The sequence below is a fragment of the Juglans microcarpa x Juglans regia genome, chromosome 5S (assembly GCF_004785595.1).
Source record: "Juglans microcarpa x Juglans regia isolate MS1-56 chromosome 5S, Jm3101_v1.0, whole genome shotgun sequence".
In the NCBI taxonomy this organism is placed as follows: Eukaryota; Viridiplantae; Streptophyta; class Magnoliopsida; order Fagales; family Juglandaceae; genus Juglans; species Juglans microcarpa x Juglans regia.
The window spans coordinates 3,182,183-3,197,773 of NC_054603.1; the positions used below are offsets into that span (position 1 = coordinate 3,182,183).

General features: G+C 35.7%; 2 protein-coding genes across 2 annotated transcripts; both read right to left on the minus strand.

Moving 5' to 3' along the window:
- Window positions 1-495: 495 nt before the first annotated feature.
- On the minus strand, window positions 496-5,756 carry LOC121268430 (UDP-N-acetylglucosamine--dolichyl-phosphate N-acetylglucosaminephosphotransferase-like). The gene is given in 12 exon segments (XM_041172703.1): window positions 496-645; window positions 1,235-1,297; window positions 1,299-1,356; window positions 1,440-1,480; window positions 1,596-1,656; window positions 2,317-2,403; window positions 2,747-2,874; window positions 2,948-3,063; window positions 3,459-3,577; window positions 3,701-3,792; window positions 4,266-4,352; window positions 5,228-5,756. Coding segments are annotated over 12 exon segments (1,299 nt in total). The 5' UTR covers window positions 5,615-5,756; the 3' UTR covers window positions 496-585.
- Window positions 5,757-8,177: 2,421 nt separating this feature from the next.
- On the minus strand, window positions 8,178-15,023 carry LOC121268429 (glycosyltransferase-like At2g41451). The gene is made up of 11 exons (XM_041172702.1): window positions 14,473-15,023; window positions 12,935-13,084; window positions 12,773-12,825; window positions 11,983-12,091; window positions 11,757-11,891; window positions 11,627-11,671; window positions 10,715-10,902; window positions 10,272-10,413; window positions 9,493-9,539; window positions 8,982-9,069; window positions 8,178-8,862 (listed from the first exon to the last, which is right to left on the minus strand). The coding sequence occupies exons 1-11, from the start codon at window positions 14,836-14,838 to the stop codon at window positions 8,581-8,583; spliced, it is 1,605 nt and encodes a 534-aa protein (XP_041028636.1). The 5' UTR covers window positions 14,839-15,023; the 3' UTR covers window positions 8,178-8,580.
- Window positions 15,024-15,591: the final 568 nt, after the last annotated feature.

Here is a 15,591-nt window from a genome sequence, read left to right on the forward strand (position 1 = left end):
CTTGGGTAGCCTGCTTTTTAGTGCTTCCAACTACCACAATATTCAATTATTTGATGTTATATTGAAACAGAGCTACCATAAGTTGTGACGTCAGGTATATATAAAGACCTACAATCCACACCAATAATGATAATAATAAAGTCCCAAAGACCTGCACTCCCATTAATAATAACAATAAATGACACACCAACTAGGCAGGATTTTCTAGCCAAGAAGGTGGAGGCAGAATATATTCATCAATTTTGAAACAGAAATGCATCATCCTTCGTCTCTAATCCTTAATTTTAAACTATAACAGTATAGGAACTCATCATCAATACTCTTACCACAAAGATGTTCATGTGAGCAGTAACATGATCTCTTGCTGTCTTGGCTTTCCAGAAAGATTACTTTCTTCTTGATGGATCACGATGATATAAATTAATCTCAGGGGTGCAATGTCGTTTAGCATGATCTCCAAAACTGTTGAAACTGTAGGGGATTTGTGCTCCAGAAACTCTTTTAAACCAGGTCATATCATTCAAGAGCAAGTGTTCCAGATGTTAATCATTACGGCCAGAAGACCATTTCTTTGACGTTGCCATCTCATTTATACCAACCAGCAAGGTAATACCTCAGCACAAAACAGAGGCAGCATGCACTGGCCTGTTCCATATAATAAGATGAAATGGCACATATGGAGTGAAATCCAGTCAAGCAACTTAAAAAGCACAAGTATTCTCTATATAATAAACAAAATGGTCTTTCCCTAATCATAATAGCTCAAGATCGAAAAAAAAGGTCTAGTTGTAGCATAATGTTTGCGTCAACTGAATCAACAGATTTCAAAATCGGACACTTAAGATCCTAAATATGCTGGGTGGGATAGCTGATGAGCATTCATTATATTTAGATGGGTTTTCCAGGCAGGGTTGACATTTAAACTTCTGATTGCATGTAACACATTGAAGTGATGGAGGCCTGAGCTCCTACTCTCAAAGACAGAATAAATAATTTTTTATGACATGGAACCTAGGCAGAACTCTTTGGACCCACCCTGGGGAGTAAATCCAGGATATATGACCCCACCCACCAAAACTGTGTATCGGGTAATTCAGGGGGAACTCCTAGTGCAGAAACTAATCCAGGATATCTAGATCTACAGCTCATCCCAAGTCTGCCAAGGCTGAACCCTGATGGATACAAGATAAAATAAATACTAAAAATGTCTACATATAAAAAACCAACAAATCACCTGGAAAAGAAGAAGAACGATGCAAAGTGACTTTTCTGACATCCTGCCAAGTAGTCTCAAAAGTAAAACTAACCAGTGTCCCATCATTAGTCCCAGTTAGCTGACCAGTCTTAGAATCAAACCTGATAAGTTAAAAGGATAAGTGAGGTATCAATGGATACAACCCGAAAAGCTGAGAAAAAATCTAGAGGACTAATAAAGCTACCTAGGGAGACGATGCCGTGGATATGGAACCAAACCCGACAGCTGAGAAAAAAAATATCCCAAAGTTAGATGCATTTTAGCCAGCAGAGTTGTAAATTATCAATAGTTCTTTTCTCTCCTCTCTTCCGTGGGTTGGAGGGAGTTTACTAGACCAAACCTGAGGGAGCGATAAGAGGAAGTTCAAAACTTGAGGAGCAAAGAAAATCAGTAGTGTTTCACTGCAACAAAGATTTGGAAAATGGAAAAGATAACCATTACTAGGTAACGGATAAGTATTCTAATACGCGTGATATTGAAGTTTATTGAACTAGAATTTGATCATGTTATATATAGGTGACACTAATCCAGCAGATATACAAGCGGGGAAGAATATCCTGACATATCTAACTAGCACATTGAATCAGCAACCAAATGAGCTTTAGATTGGATAGTGCCTTGAATCTATCACACATCCTAAATGGGTGAAGGCAAATAAACTGGATTCGTTTCTCTTAGAGCTGGTTTGGATTCCACTCATCTCACTACTATTCACAAATTTTAACTCACAAATTTCATTACTATTCACAAACCATCTCAACTCATCTCATCTCATCTCTCAATCAAACGGGGCCTTAGTTTTTGTTTCTGGGGAGAGGGGGGATTCATCATTCAATAAGAACTGAAACCCTGATCTCTCAGCCACTCGTTAAGTATTACCAGAAAGTTATCACAAAAATCCTATCTTTCTCATCGGTGAAAATTCAAAACCGCAATCCACTTTCCTAACTACTCCCTAATTTTAGATATGAAAGCAGCATAATGTTGGGGGGAGGGAAAAAAGAAAAAGAGAGAAGATCCAACTTTCTGAAGCACCCATGAGGGAATATAAGTTAACACACCTAAAATGGCCTAAAATCCCAACTACAGCCATAGTCATCCCAGCAAAGTACGTGTAAGTATCTCCAACAAAAACTGAAGATGGGTACCTATCATAAGCAAGACAATAAAAAATGTCAAGAACAATTAATTAAGGAAAATACTAGTGGAGCCCCTCAAAGTTACCGCTCAAAATTACCGCTTGATTAGTTTAATTATTATTATTATTATTTTACTTAATAGTTAAGGAAGTGACTATTAATAAAGGTATGTATTTTTTTATTTTTTTTCTTAATGATTAAGGACCTTAAAAAATTGTTGAAAAAAAAAATGAAAGGAAAATGAAAAAATTTAAATACACTAGCAGTTACGCTGGGCGGCCCGCTAGCACTACTCATTAATTAAATTCTGAAGAATGGATAACAACAGTGTAACAAGAGAATGTATCACTACCAGTTGTAAGAAAGTAAAGCCAATGAGGTCGCAAGTAAGGGTTGAACTAAATAAATAGAGAATGCATGGGCCTGCTTATATTCAGGATCTGTAGATGCTCCAATTTGCATGGTATTGTGAATCAAAATCTGCAAATTGCTAAAATGGGTCATATTCTGTAACAAAGTTATAATCCAACTGGTTTGCAGACTTTATGCTTACAGCAGATGCAATTACAACTGTTTGCCCAACTTCAAGTCCATTCAGACCAGCATGGATATTGATAGAGTTTGTGCAGAAAACCGCCAAAAGCCCCATATATAGCTTGTATATCCATCCCGTGACATCAGAAGATAATGGTAAGGCAGACTAGAAGGATAAATAACTAAAATAAAGCTAACAACTAGGATTTCAAATGTGACAAGAATCTGCAAAGTCAGGCAGAAACTGCTTAACACAGTTAAACAGCAACAGCATTTTCTTCCCTTGGGGATGGAGGAGATAAGTCACTGTTTAAAATCCATGCAGATGATGTATCCAATTGCTGAAGTTTGGTGCCTTGTCATGAATGTATTTCAAGCAGTCTACTGGCAGAAATTTCTATCCTGTCTTCAACCCAGTTTGTTTGTTTGTTTGTTTGTCAAACTTTAAGAGAAGGGGAGAGAGAGAGAGAGAGAGAATTGTAATAATTTTAATGGTATGTTTCTCTAGAACAGAAGAACAGAAATCATACCTAGATCAAGAACCTCTGGGCCAACGTATGGAATGAGAGGCTTTGGTATAACAATAGTTGTATGCCCAGCATAAGCCATCAACAAAGGAAGAGTAGCAAATGATGGCAGCAGTAATTTCCTGCTCTTTAAAGATTTCAAGGAAACACATAAGAAATTGAATCTAGCACTACTTCAAGAAGAATGCAGAGGAAACAAATGCTTACAGTTACAGAGCAGAAGATATAGATGACTGGATACTCACACTCTCCAAGGGACATCAAGGACATCATCGACAAATCCAAGTAATGTCATGAAGCAGATGGATGCCAATGCTGCATTGTACTCAACAAGCCACTGCATCATTGATTTGGTAAACACATTTTTTGTAGTTGAAGCGTTTCAAAATCAATAGATGTTAGAATAAGGGCACCATGAGCTTAAAAGCAATTCAAAGATAAGTCCTGATGATCGTAAAAAAGAACTTAAAACTTCGATTGGCTTAAGATGATAGATAATACCAAACAAAGAAATAAAGAAACGAGCATATTATGAAGTCAACACGAAAAAGCATATCATTGTTGAACTTCCACTTTTTCAAGCCGAATGAAGAGAATAACAAATGCTATAAAGCCTCATATCACACGTTTCCCCAGAGATTCTGTGTTTTTCTAGAGAGCCTCCTATAGGTCACTCAAGGGGACCACAGTGGTCTCTACCTGAATATTCAGGATATTCAGGAGGCATAATTGGTTACAGCACGAACAAAACCAAAATTATTTTTATTTATAGTTATGAACTAAGAACTTTCCAAGAGATAGTGAACTTACATTGGAATCGGATGTGAAGTTAGAATACTGAAATAAGATGGCCAAGACCAAGAAAACAATTCCAACAACAATACCCAATGACTCAGGCCTGCAACAATTTCAAAATACTTTCATCAAGTTTAATAAGAGAAGTTAAACAGATAATTATGGTATAGAGCTAAATGAATGAATGGAGGGGGAAAAAGAAATAAAACGAGAGAACAAATAGAAGATAACACTAACTACATAGAAATTTCTTTTCATTGAGCTTTGCATTTTCCTACGGCAAGTTTTGGTGTAAAAGTTTTGCCCCTATGGGTTAACTTTCATAATCACCCACTATTACTAATAATAAGAAAAACCATGCAATCACAAATTGATTGATTATTCATGAAATCTTAAATTTACGCTAGCAACTCCCCAAACTATTAATAGCTGAACATAATTAGAATTGTTCCCTCAAGCTTTTATTTTCCAGTTGATAAAAAAGGAGAAACAAAGACACGAATACAAAGCTGATTCTAAGATCATTGTCAAATTAAAGAACTCGAACAGACATATTAAATCCAAATAAAAAAATGGGTGAGGAATCTCATATAATTTCCTTCACACATAACTTTGGGATATAGTACAATATCAGCTCAAAAAACTATATTGAAAAGATTCAACCGCACTTCACAGTAATAATGATGGAAAAGTGATACAAAATTAGAAATCACTAATGTTATTTTTTAACAAGTAAAATCAGTAATATTATTGAAAAAATAACAGAAAGGAAAAAAATTGACACTTCATTAAACTATTGCAACGGAAACCCTATTCATAAATTCGACCAGAATGAAAATTTAAAACCTACCCAGCCGAAAAATGCAGTAAAAAACTCAATCTACAACGCATCCAGCTGACAAAGTGAACTTACAACGAAAATCTAACATCCTACCGGATAATATCGTAGGTACCCCTCTTGTTAATATCGTAGGTACCCCTCTGAGAGTGCCTCCATAGGTACCCCTCTTGTTAATATCGTAGCCAAAAAGATTGCGCCTGAGGACGTATTTGGAAGCCACGGGGATCATCTTACGAGTGACGAAGAACGCAGCGAGGCTGACCCCCGCATTTACGAGGATTGACTTCTTGAGGTCCCTGTCGATCTTGTAGTGGTGGAAGATGAAGTACAAGTATGGGCTCAAAAGTAAGAGGGAGAGCTTCAGAATGAAGCCCGACTTTGAATTTAGTGGCGCAGTTGGAGGCTCCGTTGGAGTGGGGTCTTGAGATTTGTGTTCTGTGGTGGATGCGTCTGCTAAAGCTCTCTTGCGAGCTGCCATGTCGGGCTTCTCCCTCTGTGAAACGTTCCTTCTCTGAGCTAGCATCTCTGTTGTTGCCCTTTTGATTTCTACTCTAGAGTTCTAGGACCAGGCCAGAACGAAAGATGATAGATTTACGTATACGTCATCGGCCTACTCAGATCATGACATGTCATCGATCTATGGTTCCCCATCAAATTCCGTCCAGGTCAGCATTGAGACAGCCCCAAAAACGCACCGGCGAGAAAAAAGATTTCAAGATTTTTTCGAGATTTTCCTACGAAATTTAGGATTTCAAAAAATAGATTCATAAAATAAAACAAAATTTTTAGTAATGATGTAATTATTTGAATGAATTTTTAACTCTGACGCCTGAATAGCATCACTCCAAGTCACCGCTAGGTCAAATTAGTTTTTTTATTTGTTTTTTTCAATTTTTTTCATATTTTTTTATCATTTTAAAACATTTTTAAAAAATATAAAAAATATATCAATACATTAATAGTTACTTTCTTAACCATTAAATAAAAAAAAAATTAAAATAAAGAAGGTGTCAAATTTAGGTGCCAAATTAGCATTTTCTATTTTTAAATGGGAGCGATAGCTGGATGGGTGAAGATCTTCATTTTACACCCACATAATAAAATCTCGTTTGCTTTCGCAGATAATATGAGATGAGTTGAGATTAAAGTTAAAAGTTGAATAAAATATTGTTAATATATATTTTTGTAATATTATTTTTGTTTTGAGATTTGAAACAATTAAATTGTTTATTTTATTTTGTATGATAATTTAAAAAAATTGTAATGATTAGATGAAATGAAATGAATTGCGAGTAGTTGTGAAAACAAACGAAACCTAAGTTAACAACAAGACACCTAAATACTTTATTAAAATGAGGAATGGAGCTGCATGCACTGAATTTGTCGCCCTCCCAAACCCTGATCCCGATCTTGATTCTGTTTATGCCCCACCCCTCAATCAAGTCAGTTCCTCGTACACAGGAAGAAAAAAATGAAAAATGAGTGTCATATACATGAAGACGGTGAAAAGAAATTGGATAGAACAATACTAGAAGATCAATCTATAAGTCTCTAATGCATAAAATACCGATTAACAAAAAATCTAATGCAAAAAGTGAGAAAACGATAAGAAAAACTTGTCACTGTTTGAAAATTTTTCATGGAGAGATTGTGATGAAAGGCTGCCTTGACAATATGCAAATTAGGGTTGGAACTACTTGCTTGTTGAAGGCTTCAAAAGAAAAAGTGGAGCAAAAATTATCACTTATGACTATGCATAGGTAGTCTTTCTATACACCACAAATCCAACTTTGTGACTTCACCGATGGAAGAAGACAGAGCAGGTAAAAAAAAAAAAAAAAAACAAAACGGTTTGAAGAAATTCAATCACCAATGATGCAACAAAAACTTGCAAGGCCTCATGGGTAGGTAGTATGTTGCCTTTTATTAAATATTATGGACAAGGTTAATTTCGGGGATCCTATTGCAGAGTTAAGTCAAGATAGAAGGAAACAACAAATAATTAAAGGTAAGAAAATTGATGAATATCAATTTTGGGAGATCCTATTGTAGAGTTTTGTCAAAGAGAGTTTTGGGGGAGAAGAGGGAAGAGAGAAGTGAGATGTGTCGAGAGAGAGAGAGAGAGAGAGAGCTTCGAGGAGAAGAGCGAAGAGAGAAAAGGGAAGGGAGGAGACTTCGGCGGAAAGGAATGAGGAATTAATGAGAATGGAATCGCACCCGCCATAAGTCCCATGGATTTGCTATGTGTTGCAATTTTATTGAATGGTGTAAAAAGGAAAAGAACCGACCGGTTTGAAGCTTTTTCCTTTTTAAATAGTATTATAAATTCAGCTTAGACTTGAAAAATTATACATGGAAGCCTTACACTATATGCATTCACCTAATTAATATGTGATTTGTTCTTTTTTTTTCTTTTATTTTAATGCTGAAATATGTGTGTTTAAATAAAATGATAAAAATAACAAATCACATGTTGATTAAGTGAATGTGTGTGGTGTAAAACTTCCTTATAGCATTTCTCTTCTCAAACAAATTAAGGCCTCGTTTAGTTATACAATTCAGATAAGATAAGATAAGATGAGATGTTTTGTTGAAAGTTGAATAAAATATTATTATAATATAAATTTTTAATATTATCTTTATTTTAAGATTTGAAAAAATTGAATTATTTATTATATGTGAAGTTTGAAAAAATTGTAATGATTATATGAGATGAGATCGTTTGGTTTTGTGTAACCAAACCAGTAAAATCCCTTAAGTCAAGAGTCTTTTGCTTGCACCACCAGTTCTCAAGGTTGCAAATTCTTTTTAACTTGAACCTTCTTCTCAAAGAGTGTGTGCAAGTCATTTGATTAGAACATTTACAACATTATACATTAATCACTTGGGTCCTAGACTACATACAAACCTTACAATTTCTGCCCACTTCTTGATTCCAAAAATTCTACCACCATTGCCTAAAAAGAATATGTAGGTTACACCGGTAAGGTTTAAAAAGCAAAGCATGTGCTGGGCTTTACATTTTGCACTCTACTCTACATTTTGCACTCTATATTCCTTACTATCAAAACTGACACATTACTCCCTTCAATCAATAAAAGTTCATTTACCGTGTATTAACAATCAATTTTGAGGCCACGGTTTTAGATTACAACCTCAGGCAATCAGCCGATAGTTATATAAATGAACAAGGTATAAGAAAATCAAGAACCTGCAATACAAATCCCCCCTACACCTATAACTCTCTAAAATGTATAACCTAAACTTATTAAAAAAATGTATAACCTAAACCTGAATGTACACCAGCGCTTGGGAACGATCAGGAAGAACCCGAGTAAACTGAACATTGAAGTGCCCGTCAGAACAGCCAAGCCTGCTACTCGCACTCAGTTTGTTTCCTCTTTTGTGAAAAACTCACAATCTCCAAACATGAAGCTGGCAGTGGCAAGGAGTTAGGGCCATAGTGAATGAAAAAAAACAAATGGGGGATCATGCCTCGATGTGAAAATCGTGCAGGCCAGGAGGAGATAAGGGTGGGATAGCCAAGGGGTGAGAAACAACTTCTTGGATTTCCAAGACCTTTCTTGCAGTCGCTTGAGAGTCTCCACTGTTACCCATCTTCCTTGAAGAAAGCACTCCAGTTGTGATTGCCCCAGAAGAGTTACTACTCTCTATGGACTTTAAGAAATTGTCTTTCGACAAACTTTTTTGCATTGCTGATGTGAATATGGAGCTAAAAACTCCAGATTCTCTCAGACCTTGAATAATGACCTGTACAGAAAACTTACCGAGAGTTTGAGAATATCCACTAACCAATCATTAATACAAAGCATATAATTTCTTGTGTGTATAATCAAAATGAAGGTAGACTTTATAACAACCGAACTCACCATTGGAGCATAAATGTGAGTCAAGATGCCCTTCCTCAAAAGTTTCAAGTTTAGTTCTTTGTCAGTCCACACGATGTGTTCACGGTACCTATTGCAACAAAGAAAATTGAGTGAAAGCAAGTATTTATAGGAATCAAGCCAGGAACAGTCATTCATTGTAATACACCCCCTCTTAACTAATAATGAAATGCAGCTGTAACAGGTCATCTTGGAGAGATCTCAAGAAAAGTGGGTCTCATAACAATCCTGCGTGAGTTATCATTCCCAATCTTAATCACAACAATCATTCCAACAGTAAATGTTAAACACTGCAATGAAGTCAATCAAACTCTGGATGGCCAAATGTACCCTCAAATACAACTTGCAATGCACTCAGCAAAAACAGAAAAAAAAAAAAATATATATATATATATATATAACTTGCAATGTGCAGGACTACAGAATAGTTTTATCTAATATCAACTTCATCTAATGAAATCAAAGATGGGAAATTTTGAAATAATCATCGTACCAGCGAAGCATTTCCTCCTCTGTTGCAGTTGAAGCAATTATGAATGCCTGCACAGCATATAGTAGGACAGAACTGTAAGCAAGATGACCCAAACATAATCATGCATCTGCGATTTGTACTAAAATACTTAACTACAAATCAAGATATACTGACACTAAGACCCTCCCCCACTCCTCTCATTTATGCTCGGTAAAACTAACATCTATCACTACTTATAGTAAACAACCGCAGAGAGAAACAAACATTTGGGTAGCCAATGAAATTGCAGCCTGATGGTATTTGACCCTTTCTCTCATGAGGGATGTCCGGCAATCAAAACCTTCTACTCCGAGGATCGAGTACCCCATTTTCAAAAAATCACTTGTTATATCTAATACCAAAATAGATTGGGTAGTATGAATTTTAACACGAGGACAATGAAGGCATCGCTTGTTATATCTAATACCAAAATAGATTGGGTGGTATGAATTTCTACATGAGGACAGTTTAGGCATCACCCATTCTATCTACTACCAACAATCTACTTGCCATATATGATGCATCTATATACCGGTATAAAATATTTCACCTCTCAGGCCCAACCAGAACAGAATCGATAACTATACCATGCTGCAAATTACATGCCATAATAACATGCATGGTTGCATCATTTTTAAGAGACTGGTCACTGATTAGACATCTAAAAGATTTATGGGTAAGGATTGGATAGAGTTGCATAACTGTTTCTAATCAAACTTCTCTAACCATAAGAAAAGGATAGTGAAAGCATCAGAACTCACAGCTCTATCAAACTCCAGCATGAAGCATCTTTTAACATCTTCCTTTGTAGGCTTGCAGCCACACCGATCACGTCTTGAAGTTAAATCAGAAAATTTAGGGTATGTGTAATGCAGAACAGCAGCCTCATCTAATTTGATCTCACTATAAAAGAGTGCATGGCAGATGTGAGTGTACAAGAAACAAAATACCATCTAACCATAACTTGGGAAACTTTAGATCAAAAGGTTTGAGGGTAAGAGAAAGCTGGTGATGACCATGTTGAGAGAATTACCAAGGAGTTCATGCAAACCAATTCACATAAGTATGTCAATTATATAGAACAGTTCTTAATAAGAAAAAAGTATTGTTTGATAAATTAGTGTGTATACTCATAGAGGTTTAAAAACTGTCTGTGACATGCATGGTCGTAAACCTGCTGGCATATAATGTAGATCCAACATACTTTGGAGTCTTCATATAGTTGTGCCATCTGTGTGCACCGTTAGGACGAAGGTGATCTTGAATCCGAGCAGCTGATTTTCCATTTCCATAGGTCAAAAAGTAGTTTGGATTACCACGGGTTGCTTCTTTGTAGTTACCAAAATATACTTCTTTGGGAAGATGGTCAAAGTTCTTCTTGAACATTGATACCTATTCCAACAAAAGATGAGTGATATTGGATGAAAGAAAACGCATGTGCCTGTGTAAGAACTGTAGTTTGATGACAATTTTGATGGAAATAAAGGTCAATTGCAAACATTTGAATGCATATTATCCCTGGTCAACTTGTCAATTCTATTTTTTCCTTAGGCCTCGTTTGGATGTTGAGCTGAATTGAGATAAATTCTTTATGAATAGTAGTGAGTTGAGATGATGGAGTAAGTTTTGTGAGGCTCACCTAAGATGAGTTTAGATGTGTTTGGATGTTAATATGAGTTTAGATGTATTTATAGAAAGTTGAAAAAGATTATGGGTCTCGCATGTAGAGAGGTGTTGAGTTGAAAAAGATTGTGGGTCCCACGTGTAAAAAGGTTTTGAGTTGAGATAAGTTTAGTGATTTGAGAGTTTAGTGTTTGGATGTTAGACTCAGCTTAAAATTAGACTGAACTCAATTTAGTCCGAGTTTCAAACGGGGCCTTAAAAGCAACTTTGAAAAGTCTTATACCTATATACATCCCACATGCGCTTTTGACTTTCCTAATCACAATCCATTGATTTGACAAATATAAAAATTCTTAGGCGGACAGGACAGTCCATAGTACAGATAAATACAAGTATTCCAACTTTGATTATAATTAGTGTTGCCCATCTATACCATTAGTCATACATTTTTTAAATATTAGTTAAGACCATGAGAATGTCAAAAAGATTATACCTCACTGAAAGGTTCCTTGATATCATCCCGCTCAACACTGCTCTCCTGAAACACAAAACATGCCAGCATACTTTGAAGTATTGCTATTAACCGCATCAAATAAAATTCTAGATAAAGATGTTCCACTTACATAATTTGGAAAAACAACCATATCAACATTTCCAGGAACATCAGACAGCAATTGTCTTAAAGAGTACTCCCGCGTGCCTGCCGGATGTAATAGTTCATCAGTGTCAAGATGGATGATCCAGTCCATACCACCATCCTAAAATTGTCAAAGACAGCAATAGAACTGTATTACATAATGAAATATAATATCTTGTGTCGTGCAACAGGTGAAAATTCAGTAACCATACCCGTGCCATGACAATTGCCATTTCCATATTGAGAGATTGCTTCACAAACAACTCATAGTTACATGGTTTGTAGAAGAAGCTTGCCAACCAAGTCTCATTCCAGATCCGGCTAATTACACAATTACAGGAACGGAAATTGAAGCATAAAAAATTAGATTCATAGTACTTAGTAACATCTACAAAATAATAAAACTTCACAAAGTAAAAACAACCTTGACTGTCTTTTCCACTAATAATAATTACTTTAGTAATTCACTGACCACCTTTGAAGGCAAAATGAATATTCAGAATAGGAAGGAGCAATAGATTGGGATCATTCACAATGTTGAAACCCATAACTCCAATGGTCACTAAATTGCAAGCTCAAGGTTAAAAAATTTACATTGTTCTTCCACTTGAGGACCAACATGTTTATTTTATTACTTTGGTCCTGAATATCGACACCAGTTTTCAGTATCCAAATAGTGGACCTAACTCACAAAATCAATGTATAGTTTTTTTATTGGCACCGGGTGTCCGAGAACAGCGTCCCGACTAAAATTCCAATAACAATTTTGCCTTTGAATCCCAAAATTAACTCTCTTCCACACATTTTCCATGCAATATTGATTGAAGATTTGAATTTGAAAACAAGCATAGGCCTTAAGAGCAGCTTCAACATTACAAATAAAAGGAATAGTTATTCGAATAACAGAGAACTATTCAAAGTAGAGAATGACCAAAAAAGAGAACAGATAAAAACACTTTTACTGTAAACATAAAAAACTATTTGGATGGAGAATGCCTAAACCTTTTAGCTTGCTGCTCTTCTAATTCTCTTGTTCTGTATATAACTTTTACCCCCTGTAAAAAATAGTTCACAACAATAGATATCAATAAACTCAAAACGAAAAAATACAAGAAGGTATTGAGGGGTTAAATATAATACAAGAAGCAGAGAACATAGACTCACTGGAATGGTTTCCAATACTTTAGATACGTTTGCAGAGGCAGCCTTCCCTTCCACAAAGAGAAAAAAGGTTGAAACTCCAATAACCTTATGATAAAAGATCCATGGCAAAGTCTGCTCTAGACCAGCAGAAGTGCTTGTTGTAATGCATATCTGGCATACAGCAAAATTGCAAGAGATAGAGGTCATTAGTTTTTTATAAGAAAAGTTTTATAAGTGATCGAAAATGCACTATCCAAGTATGACAGGTTTAGCACTAACTCATAACAGAAAACATTGGAAATTAATGCAAAACAACATTTCAAATTGCTTTATATATTAATATAAAATGGCAAAGTCCATGATATTAATTAAAGATGGCCATGAATTGGACTGAACAGTCACATCAAACAGAAGGACTCCTATGGCCTCGAGGATCAAAGGAAACGGCTCTCCATCATAAAATAATAATAATAACAATAATAAAAAGACCAACAACGAACAGACTTGTCAAAATAAAAACTGCGATGCGTTGGTAATCTAAAAGACATATGTCATATCACTATTCACTTTCACACCTCACATTTATAGTTTTTTCATAGTGTAAAAGTATTTTTTATAGAGTGTGAACTATTTTTGTAAATGTGTTTTTCATAAGGTGTGGAGTGTAGGGTGGTGAATAGTAACTGATGAGAAGAATTTTTCAATCTAAAATGAAGGAAAATATCCATGATTTTTTTTCACGCCAACTGAGAGTGGACACGCAAAAATACCGAAGGTTGGAACCATATCATCTACCCTGCTTTGGCCAGACCAGCACCGGGGGCAAATGCATTAAATAGTTAATATCGTTACTATTCCTACATTCAGACCTCGAAACGCCAAATTTTCTCTGGCAACAAACAATATTAACTAGCTTAGAAGAAGAATCATTGAGTATCTCATACAATGTAAATTTAAATAGATTAAACCAATCCAGCTAATCTACTCTAAGATTTGAATAAAAAAAATTACCCAAGACCAGAGTCCAGATGGACCTCGACACCTAGATGTTCGAGATGCTTGTGAGTAGGATCATTTCGTTAGTCATTTCCTGATCACAAGGATTTACAGTTTCCTCAATCTGTATCCTGGAAAACACTAGAGATCTTGGAGGATACATTACGACGCTGCACAAAACTCTGAATAGAGCATGCATATAATATCATCCCAAATTAAGAAATCAGATACTTTTTTTTTATACTTCATCCCAGATACTTCAAATAGGTTCAACATGAATTTCGAAAACCCACTTTAATTATCAACGGGCAATGGCTCACATGAGTCGTATCATATTCTAATGCTGATTAAAATAATGTATTTCTCATGTCAAACTAAAATCAGCAAAACCCAGACGCCAGATCCAAAAACTCAAACACACCCGCCAGAAACTAACCCCCCAAGAAACCCAAAAAGCAAAACCCATTGACCACATTTAACCGCAAACAAAACAACGATAAGCGTTATAGACAAAAGAAAACAACAAAGATAAGCGTTCAATCAAATTCCATTCAGCCGATCACCTTAGGCTTCAGATCCGACCCGTACCCGAACTTCCAATCCCTGAAATACGGGAAGGCCGGTGAGCGGCTCTGACCCAGAAGATCGACGCAATCGGAAGAAAGAGACGATTGGGAGGGTTCGGAGCCGGAAACATCCATGCCCGGGAACTCGTTATGTTGTGGTGACCAGCGGGTAATCGGGTCGTTGAGGCCGCCCCGCCATTGAAGAATGAAGGCAAAGGAAGCGAGTATCAACGAGAGGATTGTTAGGAGCAAGAGCAAGCGAGAAGTGAAGGACTGCGTCGAAGACGATGAAAACGAGGAAGAAGAAGAAGAAGAAGAAGAAGAGGAGGTTGTGGGTCTGACGGCAGAGTGGAGACCCGCCATGAGAGTTGAGGGGAGAGAAAGTTCTATTTGTATATATGCATACAGGTACTATTTTGTATATACTAGCTAGCGAGCGCGCGGGCGAGAGAGAGGGAGGGAGGAGGGAGGAGTTGAAACTGAAAGAAACCTGAAAGGAGAATGAAACCATTATAGGAGCCGTTTTGTCGTTGGGCGTTATTGTGATTGCCGGGGCCGGCTTCGGTTTCTTTCTGTTTTCAATTTAAAAAAAGATGAATTCTTTTGGTTAAAAAATATTTATGATCAATTATCCTTTTTGCCTCGTTTGAGTACAAAACATGCGAAATTTTTTTTTATGTCAAATGTTACGCCGAAATACTCTCAATTTATTTTATTTTATCATTATAAATTTTATAAATTTTTATATAAAACATATAAAATAATTCAACTATTTTAAATCTTAAAATAATATTATAATAATATTATATTTAACTTTTATCTCAACTCATATCATCTCAACTCACTATCTAAACTTAATTTTAATTTGACCGATATTTCTTTAGTTTTTCAATAAAAAGGTGGAGAAAGAAACATATTAATTACTTATGCGACCAACTTTTTAACGTTATCATTACTGATAGATAAATGATTGATATAAATCTTAAATAGATAAGTTTCATACAAGTCCTATACAAATTCTTATAAAAAAGTAGACCCAACCTAAAAGTAGATTTTAAAAAAAATATTCTTTATTAGTAAAATTCACTTTTTTACAAATGATGTTTATAAAACTTG

What these genes read in the sequence shown, in the direction of transcription:
- LOC121268429 (XM_041172702.1), bottom strand. Translation starts at nt 14,838, where the DNA reads ATGGCGGGTCTCCACTCTGCCGTCAGACCCACAACCTCCTCTTCTTCT. An exon ending in TGGCAATTGTCATGGCACGG is followed by an intron (nt 11,892 to 11,982) that starts GTATGGTTACTG and finishes TGACAATTTTAG; the next exon opens with GATGGTGGTATGGACTGGAT. An exon ending in TGGTTGTTTTTCCAAATTAT is followed by an intron (nt 11,672 to 11,756) that starts GTAAGTGGAACA and finishes TTTGTGTTTCAG; the next exon opens with GAGAGCAGTGTTGAGCGGGA.